This window comes from Phacochoerus africanus, chromosome 10 (assembly GCF_016906955.1).
Source record: "Phacochoerus africanus isolate WHEZ1 chromosome 10, ROS_Pafr_v1, whole genome shotgun sequence".
NCBI classification, from domain to species: domain Eukaryota; kingdom Metazoa; phylum Chordata; class Mammalia; order Artiodactyla; family Suidae; genus Phacochoerus; species Phacochoerus africanus.
Window position 1 is genome coordinate 113,244,055 of NC_062553.1, and position 15,192 is coordinate 113,259,246.

Consider the following 15,192-nt stretch of genomic DNA (forward strand, 5'->3'; position numbering starts at 1 on the left):
TCAATTAGAAAACTCATACAACCAGAAATCAGAGGTTTTTAGCATCCATAATGAAACCTCAAATAAATACACTGAATGTGCTTTCATGATGTAATCCTAAGGGAAAAAAAAAAATCAGAAAGTTGTTTTTTTCTGTGTTTTAAATAAACCTGCTGTTGTAGTTCATTTTCATCGTAGCCACCGAGATATATTAATTTATACTCAAAAAGTGATCCTTCGGGGAAATAAGTGGTCTGGGGACAGACACTACTTTCTCATTCCTTTTTTTTTCCTCCCTCAATAATTTCATAAATCAATCATTCCCAAAACTGGCTGCCTGGAGGTTCTTATTACAACAAATGTTCTTGCTATAATCCTCAAAAGTAGGTATCATGCTGACTTGAATTCTAATTAGCCCTTAAGCAAGAACAATATTGTATGGTTAATTCATTCAGTGTCAAGACACATTAATCAAAATATTGGTGATGCTTTTAGCACCCAGGCAAATCAGCACTTATTTTTCAAGCCCTGTTATACTATTTTTTGGGCAATGAAAATTGGATCTGCTTGGGGTAATGGATATCATGGAAAGCATGACTTGGTTTAAGCTGGCATATTGGGGGCGGTTTTTTTGGACAGGTTAAAAAATTATATCTTTTACTCCTTTAATTGATGATGACTTATAAAAATAAAACAAATGGTAATAAATGAAAAACCAGAGATTTTTCTGTGGGCAAAAGCTAATCAGTTAGGACTTTCTGGCCACCATTCCATTAACAGATGGTAGGTCCTGGAAGTTTATAGGGAAACACCTGGTGAGCCATTTCTGTATGGATGAAGCTGTATCTTCATTCTTAGCTTGACTAACAGTTCCATCTATGTGTATTTGTTGACTCTTCTCACTTATATGAAGGACATCCCCTATGTAGATTTGACAAAAGAGTCCTAAGTGAATTGTCCCAGTATCAATTTAAAATATCAAGTTAAGGTCATAGGAAATTCTTTCTTGTCATGTATTAAATAAGAGTTTCAAGAAAAATCAGCCCAGATTTTATTATGGAATTCTAAGACTTAATGACTTAATAGTCATTGTTAGATCATGTTTTTAAAGACTGTCCTACCTTTCTCTTGCCCTTTTGTGACAATAGAAATTTTGTTGTCTCCTTGGTTGGTAAAGGTGGTACTTGTTTGCATTGTTTGGGGGTGCTTTGGGGCCAGAATAACACAGAATTTAAACTATCTCAAGAGGCTGTTTAAATTTTTTAAAAGTGATAGCAGATGAGTTGAGCAAAAGTGGCTTCAGTAAGAAATCTTATCTTTGCAGCATCTTGCTTTTATCTTATGGAATGAATAGATCCCACCGTCCCAGAGTTAAGTCTTCTTGTAGCTTACTTCATTTGTCTGTGTGCATATTGCCAATTTATGAAAGAAAACAGAGAGAGAAGGAGAAACTCTGACACTCTAATCAACAAGGGAGCTTTTTGTTTGGTGGGAAAACAGGGTAGTGTTTTGAATATAGCCTGTATTAGTTACTATGACATATTTTCGTTGAGCTTCATATGGCGAGGTCAAAGTTGTGGCTGCTGAAAGTCTTGGCTATAGTTGGAAAGATCAGTGTGAGACCATTAGGCCATCCAAAATTGGTCATGTAGCAGTACACCTTTGATTTCAGCTCTAGCTATTCTTTGTAAACTTGGTTCTGCATTTTCAAGTGCTCTGACTGTTTTTGTTTGTTTGTTTGTTTTTGTCTTTTTGCCTTTTTCTAGGGCCGCTCCCTCAGCATATGGAGGTTCCCAGGCTAGGAGTCTAATCAGAGCTGTAGCCACCGGCCTACGCCAGGACAGCAACACAGGATCCAGGCCGCATCTGCAACCTACACCACAGCTCACAGCAGTGCCAGATCCTTAACCCACTGAGCAAGGCCGGGGATCAAACCCACAACCTCATGGTTCCTAGTCGGATTCGTTAACCCCTGAGCCACGACGGGAACTCCTGCCCTGACTGTTTAAAACTTTCATTCAAATTAGCAGCCTGTGTCAGATTTTCAGATAGGTCTGTTTGCTGTTGATGCTGCTGATCCAGCAGTTCATCACTAGACCCACCTAATTGTGCTTTATCCTGAATTAATAGCATTTATTCTGCCCAACCTGAATCCCAGGTTAGTTGCCAAAAATCACAGACACTCTAATATTCATCTTTCCTACTAGTGCAGTACAGGAAAATGTGTTACTATCTTGTTATTGAGAGCAAGATTTTTAACTCATTGGTGGTGAGTTAATTCATTAATGTTAAGAGGAAACAAAGGTCAAGATTCATGAAACAACTAAGGAAGAAATCAGGTGCAATATCGAAGACAAGGCCAGAAAGTTAAACCAAATTTTTTTTCCATTTTGAAATTTGATGCTACATTAACGCCATATTACAAGAGCATGAACAAGAGTTGTGATTCCTATTTCTCTGACAACTGCTTGATCACTGGTAGGCTTGTGGTTTTGGTAGCAGAATTTGGTGCCAGCCATTACTTATTTTTAGTGATTAAAATTTTGAAAGGGTCTGATAAATAGAGTTTTTTTTTTTTTTTTTACTTCCAGGCTTTGTTTAAATCATAGCTCTGTTTTTATTTTAAGAGTTAGATATTACATTGTTTATATTTTTCTAGCTGTTTCACAAGATTAAATCTAGTTGGACATTGCGAGGAACAGTGAAGACAAAATAATAACAAAAACAGCAGATCATTCTGGGCTTAATTGTTCTTGGTAGAGAAATAAAACATTTTAAGATGCTTATTCTCCATTTATCTCCTCTCCTCCGGTCCTCTCCGCTCCCTCCGTGCATTCCTCCATCATTCCTTCTTCTCTTCCTTCTTTTTATTTTCTCTCTCGCTATATTTAAGCCCTACCTTTGCAAGCAATGACAGTTTAAATCTGCCAGTTGGTTGCCTTCATGATTTTGATTCCCTTCCACACAGGATCAAGCAAACCAATATGCATGGAATCCCAGCTGACTTTGTTATCTTGTTCTCAACAATAACAAAAGTAAATACCTAAAATGCCATCTCACCTGAGGTAGTGATTGAATACAGAGAAGAAGGAAAATTTAGAATACACACACACACAAATATACATATATGTGTGTGTGTATATATATATATATATATGTATGTATATGTATGAAATTAGATAGACAGACAGACAGATAGGTAGACAGATATGAGAAAAACAGATTAAAGTGACCCAAGTAATTGGTGCTCTTAAGTTCTTATGCTATTCATTGATGCCATGGTGTTCATGACAAATCCCTGTTTAAAACCTCTGCCTTGGAGTTCCCGTCATGGCACAGCAGAAACAAATCTGACTGGGAACCATGAAGTTGCGGGTTCAATCCCTGGCCTTGCTCAGTAGGTTAAGGATCCGGTGTTGCCATGGGCTGTGTTGTAGGTCAAAGACACAGCTTGGATCTGGCGTCGCTGTGGCTGTGATGCAGGCCAGCGGCTACGGTTCTGATTGGATTCGACCCCTAGCCTGGGAACCTCCATGTGCTGCAGATGCAGCCCTAAGAAAGACAAAAAAAAGACAAAAACAACAACAACAACAAAAACTGCCTTTCCCTCATCTTTCTTAAACATTTTTTGGTTGTCACTTTTTAAAAAAGCACTAATACATCATAAACTGAAAAGATTAATACTGTTTCAGAAAGGGTCATATTTTATTGTTTTCACCTCAATGGTAGAGCTATTTTACTTGCTGTTTACCTGTGTAAATCCACATTTCCCTGATTATGACAGCCAGCATCTGCTCTTTTCAAAGGACCTCTGCCTAATGTTCCCATGTTATTCCTATAGTGGCTCACTGAAATTATAATTGGGTGTCTAATTTGGGTAATTGCCTTGTAAAAAATAAAAAGAAAAAACTCTAGATTTAATTGTTTCTTAGTAAAAAGTATTATAAAAGTTTAATTCCATTATAGTTCCAGTTTACTCTATTCCATCTCTCCTCTACCTCATCTATTCAGAGAATATGTGTGAATAATTTCCAATTTAGCAATCTCATATTTCCCATTGATTAAATGAGATATTTAAAAATAGCTCTGAGAATCATCATGCAGTCCAGTAAAAGTAGATACATTTCTCCTGCATATTGTCATGAAAACTTACAATTTCATCTTTGTGTAGTCTGATTTACTTCAAAGATAATTTCCCCAGTTCCCATTGTGGCCCAGCAGAAATGAATCTGACTAGGATCCATGAGGACATAGGTTTGATCCCTGGCCTTGCTCAGTGAGTTAAGGATCTGGTATTCCCGTGAACTATGGTATAGGTCACAGATGCTACTCAGATTTGGTGTTGCTGTGGCTGTGGTGTAGGCCGGTAGCTACAGCTGCAATTTGATCCCTAGCCTGGGAACCTCCATATGCCATGTGTGCAGCCCTAAAAAGCAAAAGAAAAAAAAATTTCCCCAAAACGTTTGAATCCTATTTCAGCTGCTTTCCCCTACTTTTCTTAGGCTTTATATCCTTCCTCTATCCTGGTTAACTAGAACTATGTCTAAAATAGAATAACCACTGGCTTATTTTTTAATTGCATTATAATACCTATAGAACTATAGGTTATCATAACCTTTCTTCTAGACATTTTAGGAGAATCTACATCAGTCTTTGTCAAGGAGGCAGGTTTTTTTTTTAAGTATTACATTTATCTCAGGAAATTTAATAAACATGACCATTTTCTCCTTTCCCTTTTCTATAGGAAGAAAACTCATTCTTAGTAAACCTTTCAATTACTCAATGAATTTTATTACATTTATAGTTGTGCAATGATCATCATGACCCAGTTTGATAGCTTTTCCATCCCAAACCCCCAGCCTCCCCCAACCCCAACCTGTCTCATTTGGAAACCATAACTTTTTCAAAGTCTGTGAGTCAGTATCTGTTCTCCAAAGTTCATTGTGTCTTTTTTTAGATTCCACACCTAAGTGATAGAATATGATGTTGGTGTTTCACTGTCTGATGAACTTCACTTAGCATGATGATTTCTAGGTCCATCCATGTTGCTACAAATGACATTATTTCTTTCCTTTTAATGGCTGATTAATATTCCATTGTGTATATGTACCATATCTTCTTTATCCACTCCTCTGTCGATGGAGATTTATGTTGTTTCAATGTCTTGGCTATTGTATATAGCACTGCAATGAACATTAGAGTACATGTATTTTTTCGAGTCCTGGTTTTCTCTGGATAGATAGATGCCCAGGAGTGGGATTGCTGGATCAAATGGTAATTCTATTTTTAGTTTTCTGAGGAATCTCCATACTGTTTTCCACAGTGGTTGCACCAGTTTACATTCCCACCAACAGTGTAGTAGGGTTCCCTTTTCTCCACACCCTCTCCACATTTATTGTTTTGTTTGTCGACTTTTTGATGATGGCCCTCTGGCCACTGTAAGGTGGTACCTCCTCTCATTTCTCTACTTTACACATTTTTGGTTTTGCAGTCCTAAGTGCTCTGGCAAGATAGATATTATCTCATAAATGATGAGAAAATCTAGGGTTACTTAGCCCCATACAGTTTGTAAGGAATCAAGGAGTCATCATGTATATCACCAATTAGCTGCAGAGATGTTGTAATACTACTACTACTACTACTAATAGTAATGATAGCTAGCATTTTTGAGCAACAATTATAACATTTATTGTTCACTTTGTTCTAGAGACGGTGCTAAGTGCTTTGCTTGCATTATCTAATAAGTCTTGACCAAGCCACTCCCTAATGATACCAGCATCTTCCATTATTTGCCACCTCAGGATTCTAGCTTGCCAAGCCAGGCTTTAACTCAATTCTGTACCTTTGTACCAACAGTTCTCAAAGATTTTTGTCTCAAAACCCTTTTACACACTTAAAAATTAAGATCGAGTTTTTGATATGTGTATTTATTGATATTTCTGTATTAGGAATCAAAGCAGAAATTTTAAAAACCCATTAAATGTTAAACATTTTTATGAAGTGTAACTGAACTTTGTTACAAAACAAAAGAATTAGCAGGAAGAGTGACATTGTTACCCTTTTTTTCCCCAAATCCCTTCAATGTCTGGCTTAATAGAAGGCAGCTGGATGGATTATCATATCTACTTTTACATTAAATCTGTAGCAATTTGTTGTTTTGGTTGAAGTGTATGAAGAAAAACCAGCCTCATGCAGATATGTAATTCTTCAAGGGAGGATTATTTTAATAGCTTTTCCATAAAATTGTGGGTATTCTGTTTTGATACTATTGCAAACTCTCAGAGTGGTAGTTCGGCTAGAGGTTAGGTGCAACGTGGAAACTGAAACCACATCAATAAAATTTTCCTACTCTGTACACAGTAAGGGTAAGTGAAAAGGTACTCTGAGAGTATAAGTCTAGGAAGGTAAGAAAGAGCCCAATCAGCTCAAGACCCTGAGTAAACATATTTATGCCTTATTTACTTCAGTAATTGTCTTTGAAGCCTAAGACAAAAGAGACCAGTGATTATTTTCTCCACATCCTGCCAAGATATAGACAGGATGGAGACAATGTCTCTAAAGTAACTAAGAGCTCTGGAATTAAATAAACATAAAACCTAAAGTTAAGTATGCTATTTTTCCCCTTGAATAAATTGAAATAAGAAATGAATGTATCGAGATGGTAAGTGCTTTCTTAGAGTGGTGTAATGAGGTATAACTAATCATATTCAAAACCTTTTAAATTAGCCAGTATTAATAGTGCTAAAAATGCTAAGTGTCTAATGCATAGCTAATTTTATATCTTGAAATAAAAAATTTCACCCTGAACATTCTGTTTAAAGTAAATTTCTGGAGATTCTGGATAGCCTGGTAGTTAAAGGATCCAGCGTTGTTACTGCTGTAGTTCACTTTCCATCTCTGGCCCAGGAACTTCCACATGCCATGAGTGCAGCCAATGAAAAAATTTTTTTAATTAAAAAATTTTAAATAAATAAATAAACAAAGGAAGTTTCTATACATTTAACTCAGGAAAACAATATATGTTCTGTTTTTTAAAAAGAAGAAAAAATACTTTGGGCTGGCCACTGAGATCACAAAGCCTTATTTATTTACTTGGGAATTATGAAACTGCATGCTTCATCTTTTTATAAACTAAACACTAACCTGAATAAGAAATACATTTTTGCAACATTTACTCTTTTTTCTTCTCTTTTTTTGGTATGCTTTAATTGTGCTTCTATTTGCTTTGCTAACAGTGAAATCATTTTATTTCTGCTTGAAGATATGCAAGAGTCTTGTCTACCTGTAAACTTTCAACCTATTAATTTGCATTATATTTTCATGACAGTAAGTTGTTTCTAATGATATACAATGGACGTCAATACAGCTTTTTTTCTTGAGGATGAAGAGGGAACATTTCCCTTTTTTGTATGTAGCATTTTATTGGGAGAAATACCTTACTTGTAAATTTTTGTTTGTTTCATTTTTTAAAAAATAACAAATTAAACTGTTTTACAAGAAGTAGAATGGTCATCATGGATTTCTCTGAATATAGTTGATCTTCATCTTAGACCATTAAGAGATCCATCCAAAATTACTTGTTCAGATTTTTCCTCTCCGTGATGCATGAGGGTATGGAATCAGGTAGAACAAAGTTACAGAAACCTCACAAACAATAAACCTAAAGCATTAGTTCCTTGACACTTTTTTCTTAAACCAGTACAATGAGCATCAGAACTCATTGTCTGTGAGCATCAGAGTCATCAGCCAGTTTGAGTTATTTATCAATATGACACATTTTGTGGTGCTGATAGCCTTTCATTCCCTACCCAATAACCAAGATTTTATAGGATGTATTTTAAAAATTCATTTATTTCAAAAATGTTTGATGACATTCTAACATTTCTTTTTAAATGTCTTCTCTGTATGTCCCTGCTCAGTTCCAAAAAAAAAAAGTTGACATATAGCTGCCTTAGAAAAAATCAAAAGTATATCAAAAAATATCAGCAAATGCTCCGAAATAATCCAAGGGGGGAACCAGATAACTCCCAGGAGATATGGGAACAGAGCCATTGCATTTTTGGCTTTGTTTTGCTTTGCTTTGCTTTAAAATTTTGTTATAGATTTCAGTAAACTATACTTTTACATTTGAATTCACGTTGTTAAGAAGAAAAGAGAATTAGAGTTTATATGAGAACACTGATCTCAGGTGTTTTCTGACACCAAATACATGGCGTCTTTTCCAACACCAATTCTCCAACTCTGATTCTCTGACACCAGCTGCATGCCTACAGTTCAGTCCTGTTGTGACGCTAACTACTGGGGGTTAGCATCAGATTCTATAGGTTTAAGGATTCAGTCCCACAAGACTGCCTTCACTTCAGGTCCCAATCACAATTACCACCCACCTCAAGCCCTTCCCATTATTGCACTTCCCTCTGACTTGGATACAAATTCCAGGGTTCTCACAGTCACCCACTCCCACCCTCACTCAAGTTTGAGAATTTGCTACAGTGACTCACAGACTTTGGGAAAATGCCATACTTACTATTATAGTTTATTATACAAGATTAAAATGAACCGCCAAATGAAGAGGTACATAGGGTGATGTCAAAAGTGTCCTGATTGTGGGAGCCTCTGTCCTCGTGGAGTTGGGGTACACCATCCTTCCAGCACATCAGTGTGTTCACCAGCTCTGAAGCTCTCCAATCTGTTGTTTAGGGGGTCTTATGGTGGTTCCCTTATGCAAGCATGATTGAATCATTGGCCATTTGTGATTAAACTCAATTGCCAGCCCCTCTCCCTTCTCTGGACATGGTGAAAAGAGGGGAAAAGGCCAAAAGTTCCAACTTTCTTATCACAGCCCCTATCCCAAAGCTATCTAGGGGCTCACCATAGTCACCCTATTAGCATAGATTCAAGTATGTTTGAAAGGGGCTTGTTAAGAAAGACAAAAGATGCTCCTATTTCTCTTATTACTCAGGAAGTTCCAAGGGTTTTAAGAAGCAGAAACAAGACCAAATATATTTTTTATTAAACCACAACTGGGTTTCCTCCAGGTAGTAGAGAAGAGATTTTGGAGGTAAGACAAGGAACGGTGTTTTTCCTTCTGTGTCAAACATTCCTGAATCTCTTCCCTGGCCATGTCCACTGTATCAGTTATCTATTACTGCCTACCAAATAACCCCCTAAGGTGGAGTGGCTTAAAATAACAGTTATCTCACAGTTTTGGAGAAACAAGAATTTGAGCATGGCCCTGCTGGGTGCTTCTGGCTTAGGGTCTCCCATGAGGATGCAGTCAGGCTGTCAGCCAGCACTGTGATCTCATCTGAAGACTCAAATGGAGTGGAGCATTTGCTCCCAGATTCACACATATGGTTGCTGGTAGACCTCGGTTCTCACCACAGGACCTCTCCACAGGACTATGCACATCACGGCAGCTTGTTTTCCCCAAAGTAAGTTGACTCAAGTGAGAGAGAACAAGAAAGGGCCCCATGGAAGGCATGATCTTTCTTTAACTTAGTCTTAGAAGTGATAGCCCATTACCTTTGCCATATTCTGTTCATTAGATATGAGTCAGTAAATCTAGTGCCAAGCAGAGGGGTTACACAAGGGCGTTGAATACCAGGAGGTGGGATCTCTGAGGCCCCTCTTAGAGGATGCCTACCACATCCATTAAACATAATGGATCTCGGAGTTCCCATCATGGCGCAGTGGTTAACGAACCTGACTAATATCCATGAAGACATGGGTTCAGTCCCTGGCCTCGCTCAGTGGGTTAAGGATCCGGCATTGCCATGAGCAGTGGTGTAGGTTGCAGATGTGGCTCAGATCCCATGTCGCTGTGGCTGTGGCATAGGCTGGCCACTGTAGCTCTGATTCAACCCCTAGCCTAGGAACCTCCATATGCCGTGGATAAGGCCTTAAAAAAAAAGACAAAAAGACAAAAAATAAAAAATTAAACATAATGAATCTTAATTTGGTAGATGACAAGATGCACTGGACAACAGATAGAAAGGAAATTGTGAAGACATTTATCTGATTTCCCTGTCACTTTTTACTTTCTAAAGCTTCTTCAAAACTTTGCTCAGAGTTTTGTCACTGATCAAAACCAATTCTGGTTAATTTTATCGTCAGTAGCTGGATCTCAGCAAAAAAATCTACATATAATCAAAAGAGTAAAATCCCAATAGAAGGAAATCAGTTTAACTTTACATATTTACTGTCAAATGATTAATGGTCTTATACGCTCACTTTTTTAAAGGGAGAACCAGGTTTCATTGGTCCTCAAGGAGAACCAGGCTTACCAGGGTTACCAGGAACAAAGGTAAATGGAATCTTTTTCCCTTCCTTTCTGAAATGTTTTGTCATATATTTTTAGTCCATTATATTGCTTAGGTGACCACGTTTTTGCCTAGTAGAGAATGAAAGCAGCTTACCACCCACTACTAATACTTCCAATGGGAATATCATAGCAAATAGAGTAATAGGAAGTTAATTCCAGAAAGCCTTAGGCAAGCCAATAGGAGGGTGGAATACTGTTGTTGCTCCAGTCGTCCCCCAATTGCACCTAAGTTGATACGATGCTATTAGTCTCCTGGCCATATGGAAAAGTGAGGGAATTCTGAGGAGGAGAGATAGAACTCATTAATTCCTGCTCTTCGTTACCAATTTTAAGACACACTTGTAAATCAAACATTATTACTATTTTCCCATCACTCCCTAGATTTCAAAGGCCAGTACTGATGTCATATTGATTCCTAAGTGCCTCATCCCAAAAAGGATCCATCCTGAATAACTTCTGCAGAATGATTCTGTAATGAAAACCATCTCATGATCTTCTCCTTGGCAACCCGAGAGAGGGCCCTAAGAGCAAAATCTGTGCCGCCATATAAAAAATTATGTTCCTGTGGCTACAGTCAGAGCCACAGTTCCCTTTTAATCTACCCAGTAAGACATAAAAAGGTACAGCTCAGAGGATGGAACTTTATTCATGACAGACTCATGAATCAAAAAAGGAGCAAAATTAGATCAAACTACATTCTTTTATTTTTAAACCATAGCAGTCTTTGCTTCAGTGTGTATCGCATTCACCAGAAATAAGCCAGAATGATTTCCAAGAGCTAGAGAAATATGTTCACGGTCTGTGCTGACAGAGGAGTCCTCATTTCCTCTGGTCAAGAGAAAATCACTCTAATCCTAGTAAATGGAAACTATGTGTGGCCTAAGGGGGACTGAAACTTGGTCAAATGTATGCAGAATTGCTGTTTCCTCAAGCAATTTCTCTTTCACGCAATGAGCTGTCAGGCTTATTAACAAAATATGAGGAATGCCTGTTTTAGCCTGAACAGATTTACAAAAGACATGCACTTTCTGGAATAAAAAGAGCTAGAACAAGAGCATACTGAGCATCCCATGCTCATGTCAGAATGGTTGTGTTTATTCAGGCTGGCAGCCTCAGAGTCAGGTAGAGAAAGCAAGCAGCTTCATGGATAAGCGCAAAGAAACAGGAGTACTCGCACGCTCGTGATCTCTAAATGTTTGCGGCATTTCGTCTGCTAAACAAGGGAACCTAGAGGTAACACAGGCTGTGGAGAGTAGAGTTCATCCCCAAATATCTTTTCTTTTGTTCAATCATTTTAAACTCTTCTGCAGTCAAAAAAATCCAGATGTAGAGCCATAAAGTCAACATTCATTACTGTCCATGAAGAACTCAGCCTGGTTTTACAGACCTGGTACTTTTATAACAGATACTGCTCTGAACTCCCAATAAAAGTAAGGACTGTACTGTAACTGTTCTGTATTTCTACAAGAAGAGCTGTGCATAAGAAATTCATTTAGCAATATTTTGAAGTTAATTTTCGGCTGAATTACCTCTCTAACGTGAATTTGATATCATAATGGAAAGAAAAGTCATGATTATTTAAAAATCTCTTTCAGCAGAACACTAGTGTTTTGCCAGTTGTGTAAGCAGACTGGGGTTGTACCCGTAAACTCAGATTTATCAAATAAACAAACTCTGCCTATTTTAACCCCTACACAGGGAAGAGAGCTCACAAGGAAGAAAGGCATATAATGGCATCTAAAAATCTATTTTACGTACTGCTGTATTCTCAGCATCTGTATCTGTGCCTGGGAGAAACTGACATCCTAAAGAAACAGGGCTTTATTATGAATCATTTAGAATACTTTGAATAATACTGTTTATTCATTGATTCAACACTTTTTTTGCAAGAAATTTTTCTCGTCTTTGAGAAATGGAGAGTACATGCGGTCTCTGCTCTACTGAAGCTTACATTGCAGTATGTGTGAAGAAGGAGTGGAAGGAAAGAAAAAAGTAATTCCATATACATAATGTAATTCCAGTGGGGAATAAGCTACTAATTAGGGGCAAGGTAATAATAAGTGATTCTAGATAAACAAAGGTAGACTCCAAATCTGTGGTAGATACTACAGAAAATCCTTTTGTAAGGGTTTTGTTTTTCTCTAAATATAGTTACCATTTTAGAATTCTTCTGTAAAATATTAGGAGAAACACCAAACATGGTATATGTTTTTTTAATAAAATGTTCATATACCTGCAGAAGCTCTTCAGTCTCTAATCCCTGGAAAATCCCTTCTGGAGCATCTCTTCTATGTCCTGCATCCAGTCGGGTCCCTTGCCTTTCTCTCAGCCTCTCTATTCTTCCACCCCGTTTGGCTCATCACGCTGAGAAACCTACTGAATCTTCTTTAGTCCTGGCCCTAATCTACCCACCACCACCCCCACTCCATCCCCCCACCCCCCCACCCCCCCCCCCCCCCCCCCCCGCAGACCCACAAAGGCTTCCCAGAGTGGGCAGGATACAGATAAAGATCTTGGAATTGAAAACCCAAATCACCCATCGAAGATGGGATCCTATTGTCTTTTCCTTTCCAAGATGAATCAGTCCTTCAGTGAGGAGGGTGCCTCCCTCATGCATAAACATACCATTGCTAGAAGTCAAAACTTGTTTGATGGTTGCAATGTTATCCATCATGCGGGAAGCTGGACACTCTCTCCTCGGTGTTCAGGAGTGTAAAACAGCACCCTCTTCCTGGATGCCGATGTGGCAAGCTTTTACAAAGTTTATGCTTTTTGACACAGCCGTTTCCCAACTAGGAATCCATCCTAAGAAAATGACCAGAAATGTGCAAAAAGGTTTATATACAAAAACATTTATGCAAAACTTGAAGATTGAGTGCAGTCAGTTCTAAATTACAGCTCTCCCGCATTAAAGGCTTTGGGTAAGTTACTTAACCTCTCTGAGCTTCAATTTCCTTATCTGTAGACTATGGATACTAACGTTTTTCTCATTTGTCCTGAGGATTAGATAGGTTAATGCACGTTGAGTGTCTTGTGCAGTTCCTGCACTCATCAATAGCACAGTCATAAATAGCAGTAATTATAAAATACACCCTACCTATCCTTTAGGACATGACGCAAGTCTCACCAAAAGAAAGTCATTCTGGACCATTGAAAAGAAAGTGCATATATACACATATATATAAAATTGGGTCACTTTGTGGTAAAGCAGAAATTGACAGAACATTGTAACTCAACTATAATTTTAAAAATTAAAAACAAAAACCCTGTGGAGTTCCCTCTCTTCTCACATATGGCCTTACATTACTCCATAACTCTTAACTGTTTTGCTCATGGGGATCTCATCTGTCCAACTAGATCGCTGGCTCCCTGAGGGCAGTGACCATGACCATCCTTCCCAGAGCTATCAAGATAGTAAAAGCTGTAACACCTATGTGTCCTGTACCATGCCGAGTACTTTTTGATTCTAAATTATGAAACCAGTACGACAATTTTCTCCATTTTACAGAGGAAACTGAGGCTTTCAGAACTTAACTAACTTTCCCCTAAACGTAGAACTGGTAAGTAACAGACCCAGGATTAAAGCTCAGGAGGTCTAGTTACAAAGCCTGGCACTTAGCTGTTTTGCCATGCTTCTTCCTGGTAGATCTTAAAAAGTGGCTGCAGAATGAAAACTATGTCCATGCCTGTTGTGAGGTGTAATGATGGCCCTTATCAATTCCCTTTAAGGGTCTTTTATTTACCAACGTAGCTATCTGACAGGCATTTACCAAACCATTTCCTTGTTTATAAAAATGGGAATGAAAATACAAACATCGGATAGTTGGTTTTTTTTTTTTTGGTCTTTTTTTTTGCCATTTCTTGGGCTGCTCCCACAGCATATGGAGGTTCCCAGGCTAGGGGTTGAATCGGAGCCGTAGGCGCCGGCCTATGCCACAGCCACAGCAACGCGGGATCCAAGCTGCATCTGTGACCTACACCACAGCTCACAGCAATGCCGGATCCTTAACCCACTGAGCAAGGGCAGGGATCGAACCCTCAACTTCATGGTTCCTAGTCAGATTCGTTAACCACTGCACCACGACGGGAACTCCGGATAGTTGTTTTGATTATTAAATGAGATAAACCATATTGAGATTCATTCAATACCAAGTACATGACAAGTAAAGAGTAATTTTCTGCTTTCTTTAATTTTATTCAACTCATTCATTAATCTACAGGGACCAGTCTGGAAGGGGGAGAAGGGTCACCATTTACCTGTTTTGCTATTTGTGACAGGGTGAACGTGGGGAGGCAGGGCCTCCTGGAAGAGGGGATCGAGGGGAGCCTGGAGCCCCTGGACCAAAGGTCAGTTATTCTTGCACTGGAAAACAACGTTCTTTGGTCTGGAAATGTCTGCTACTTACTTTAGAACATGCAACTAAAATAAAATTATTCAAGGGGCATTAAAACAGCTAAAATCACAAATAATTTATTGAAGTGCACACCAATTAGTTCTTCTCTAAAGGGATTTTACAGTTCAGCTTTTCCAGTTTACACTGTTCTGTTCAGTCAACAAATGTAATAAACGTCTAAATGTAAATGGGAGGGTTCCCTTGCAGTGTCGCAGGTTAAGAATCTGGCTTTGACCCTGCAGGGGCTCTGGTCACTGCTGTGGCACAGGTTCAATCCTTGGCCCAGGAACTTTCACATGTTTCAGGTGCAGCCAATAAATGAATATACAAGGAGAGGCATTGTCACATTAACATGTTGCCACTTAATGTGTATTAAAACCTACTGAGGAAAATGTGGATCCATGCTGTGTTAGTTTCTACAGTAACTTGATGGCGTGTAACACCTTGGAAATATGGGAGTTAAGGATTTATTTGACTCTTCAAACTATTCCTCTA

At 38.4% G+C, this 15,192-nt stretch overlaps 1 protein-coding gene across 1 annotated transcript in view; it reads left to right on the forward strand.

The window, feature by feature from the left end:
* Positions 1-15,192, forward strand: part of COL25A1 (collagen type XXV alpha 1 chain) — a 441,616-nt gene that overhangs the window by 385,595 nt on the left and 40,829 nt on the right. The window contains exons 19-20 of the mRNA XM_047799010.1: positions 10,223-10,285; positions 14,582-14,650. Of these exons, the coding sequence (XP_047654966.1) occupies positions 10,223-10,285; positions 14,582-14,650 (132 nt within the window). The remainder of the gene's footprint in view (positions 1-10,222; positions 10,286-14,581; positions 14,651-15,192) is intronic.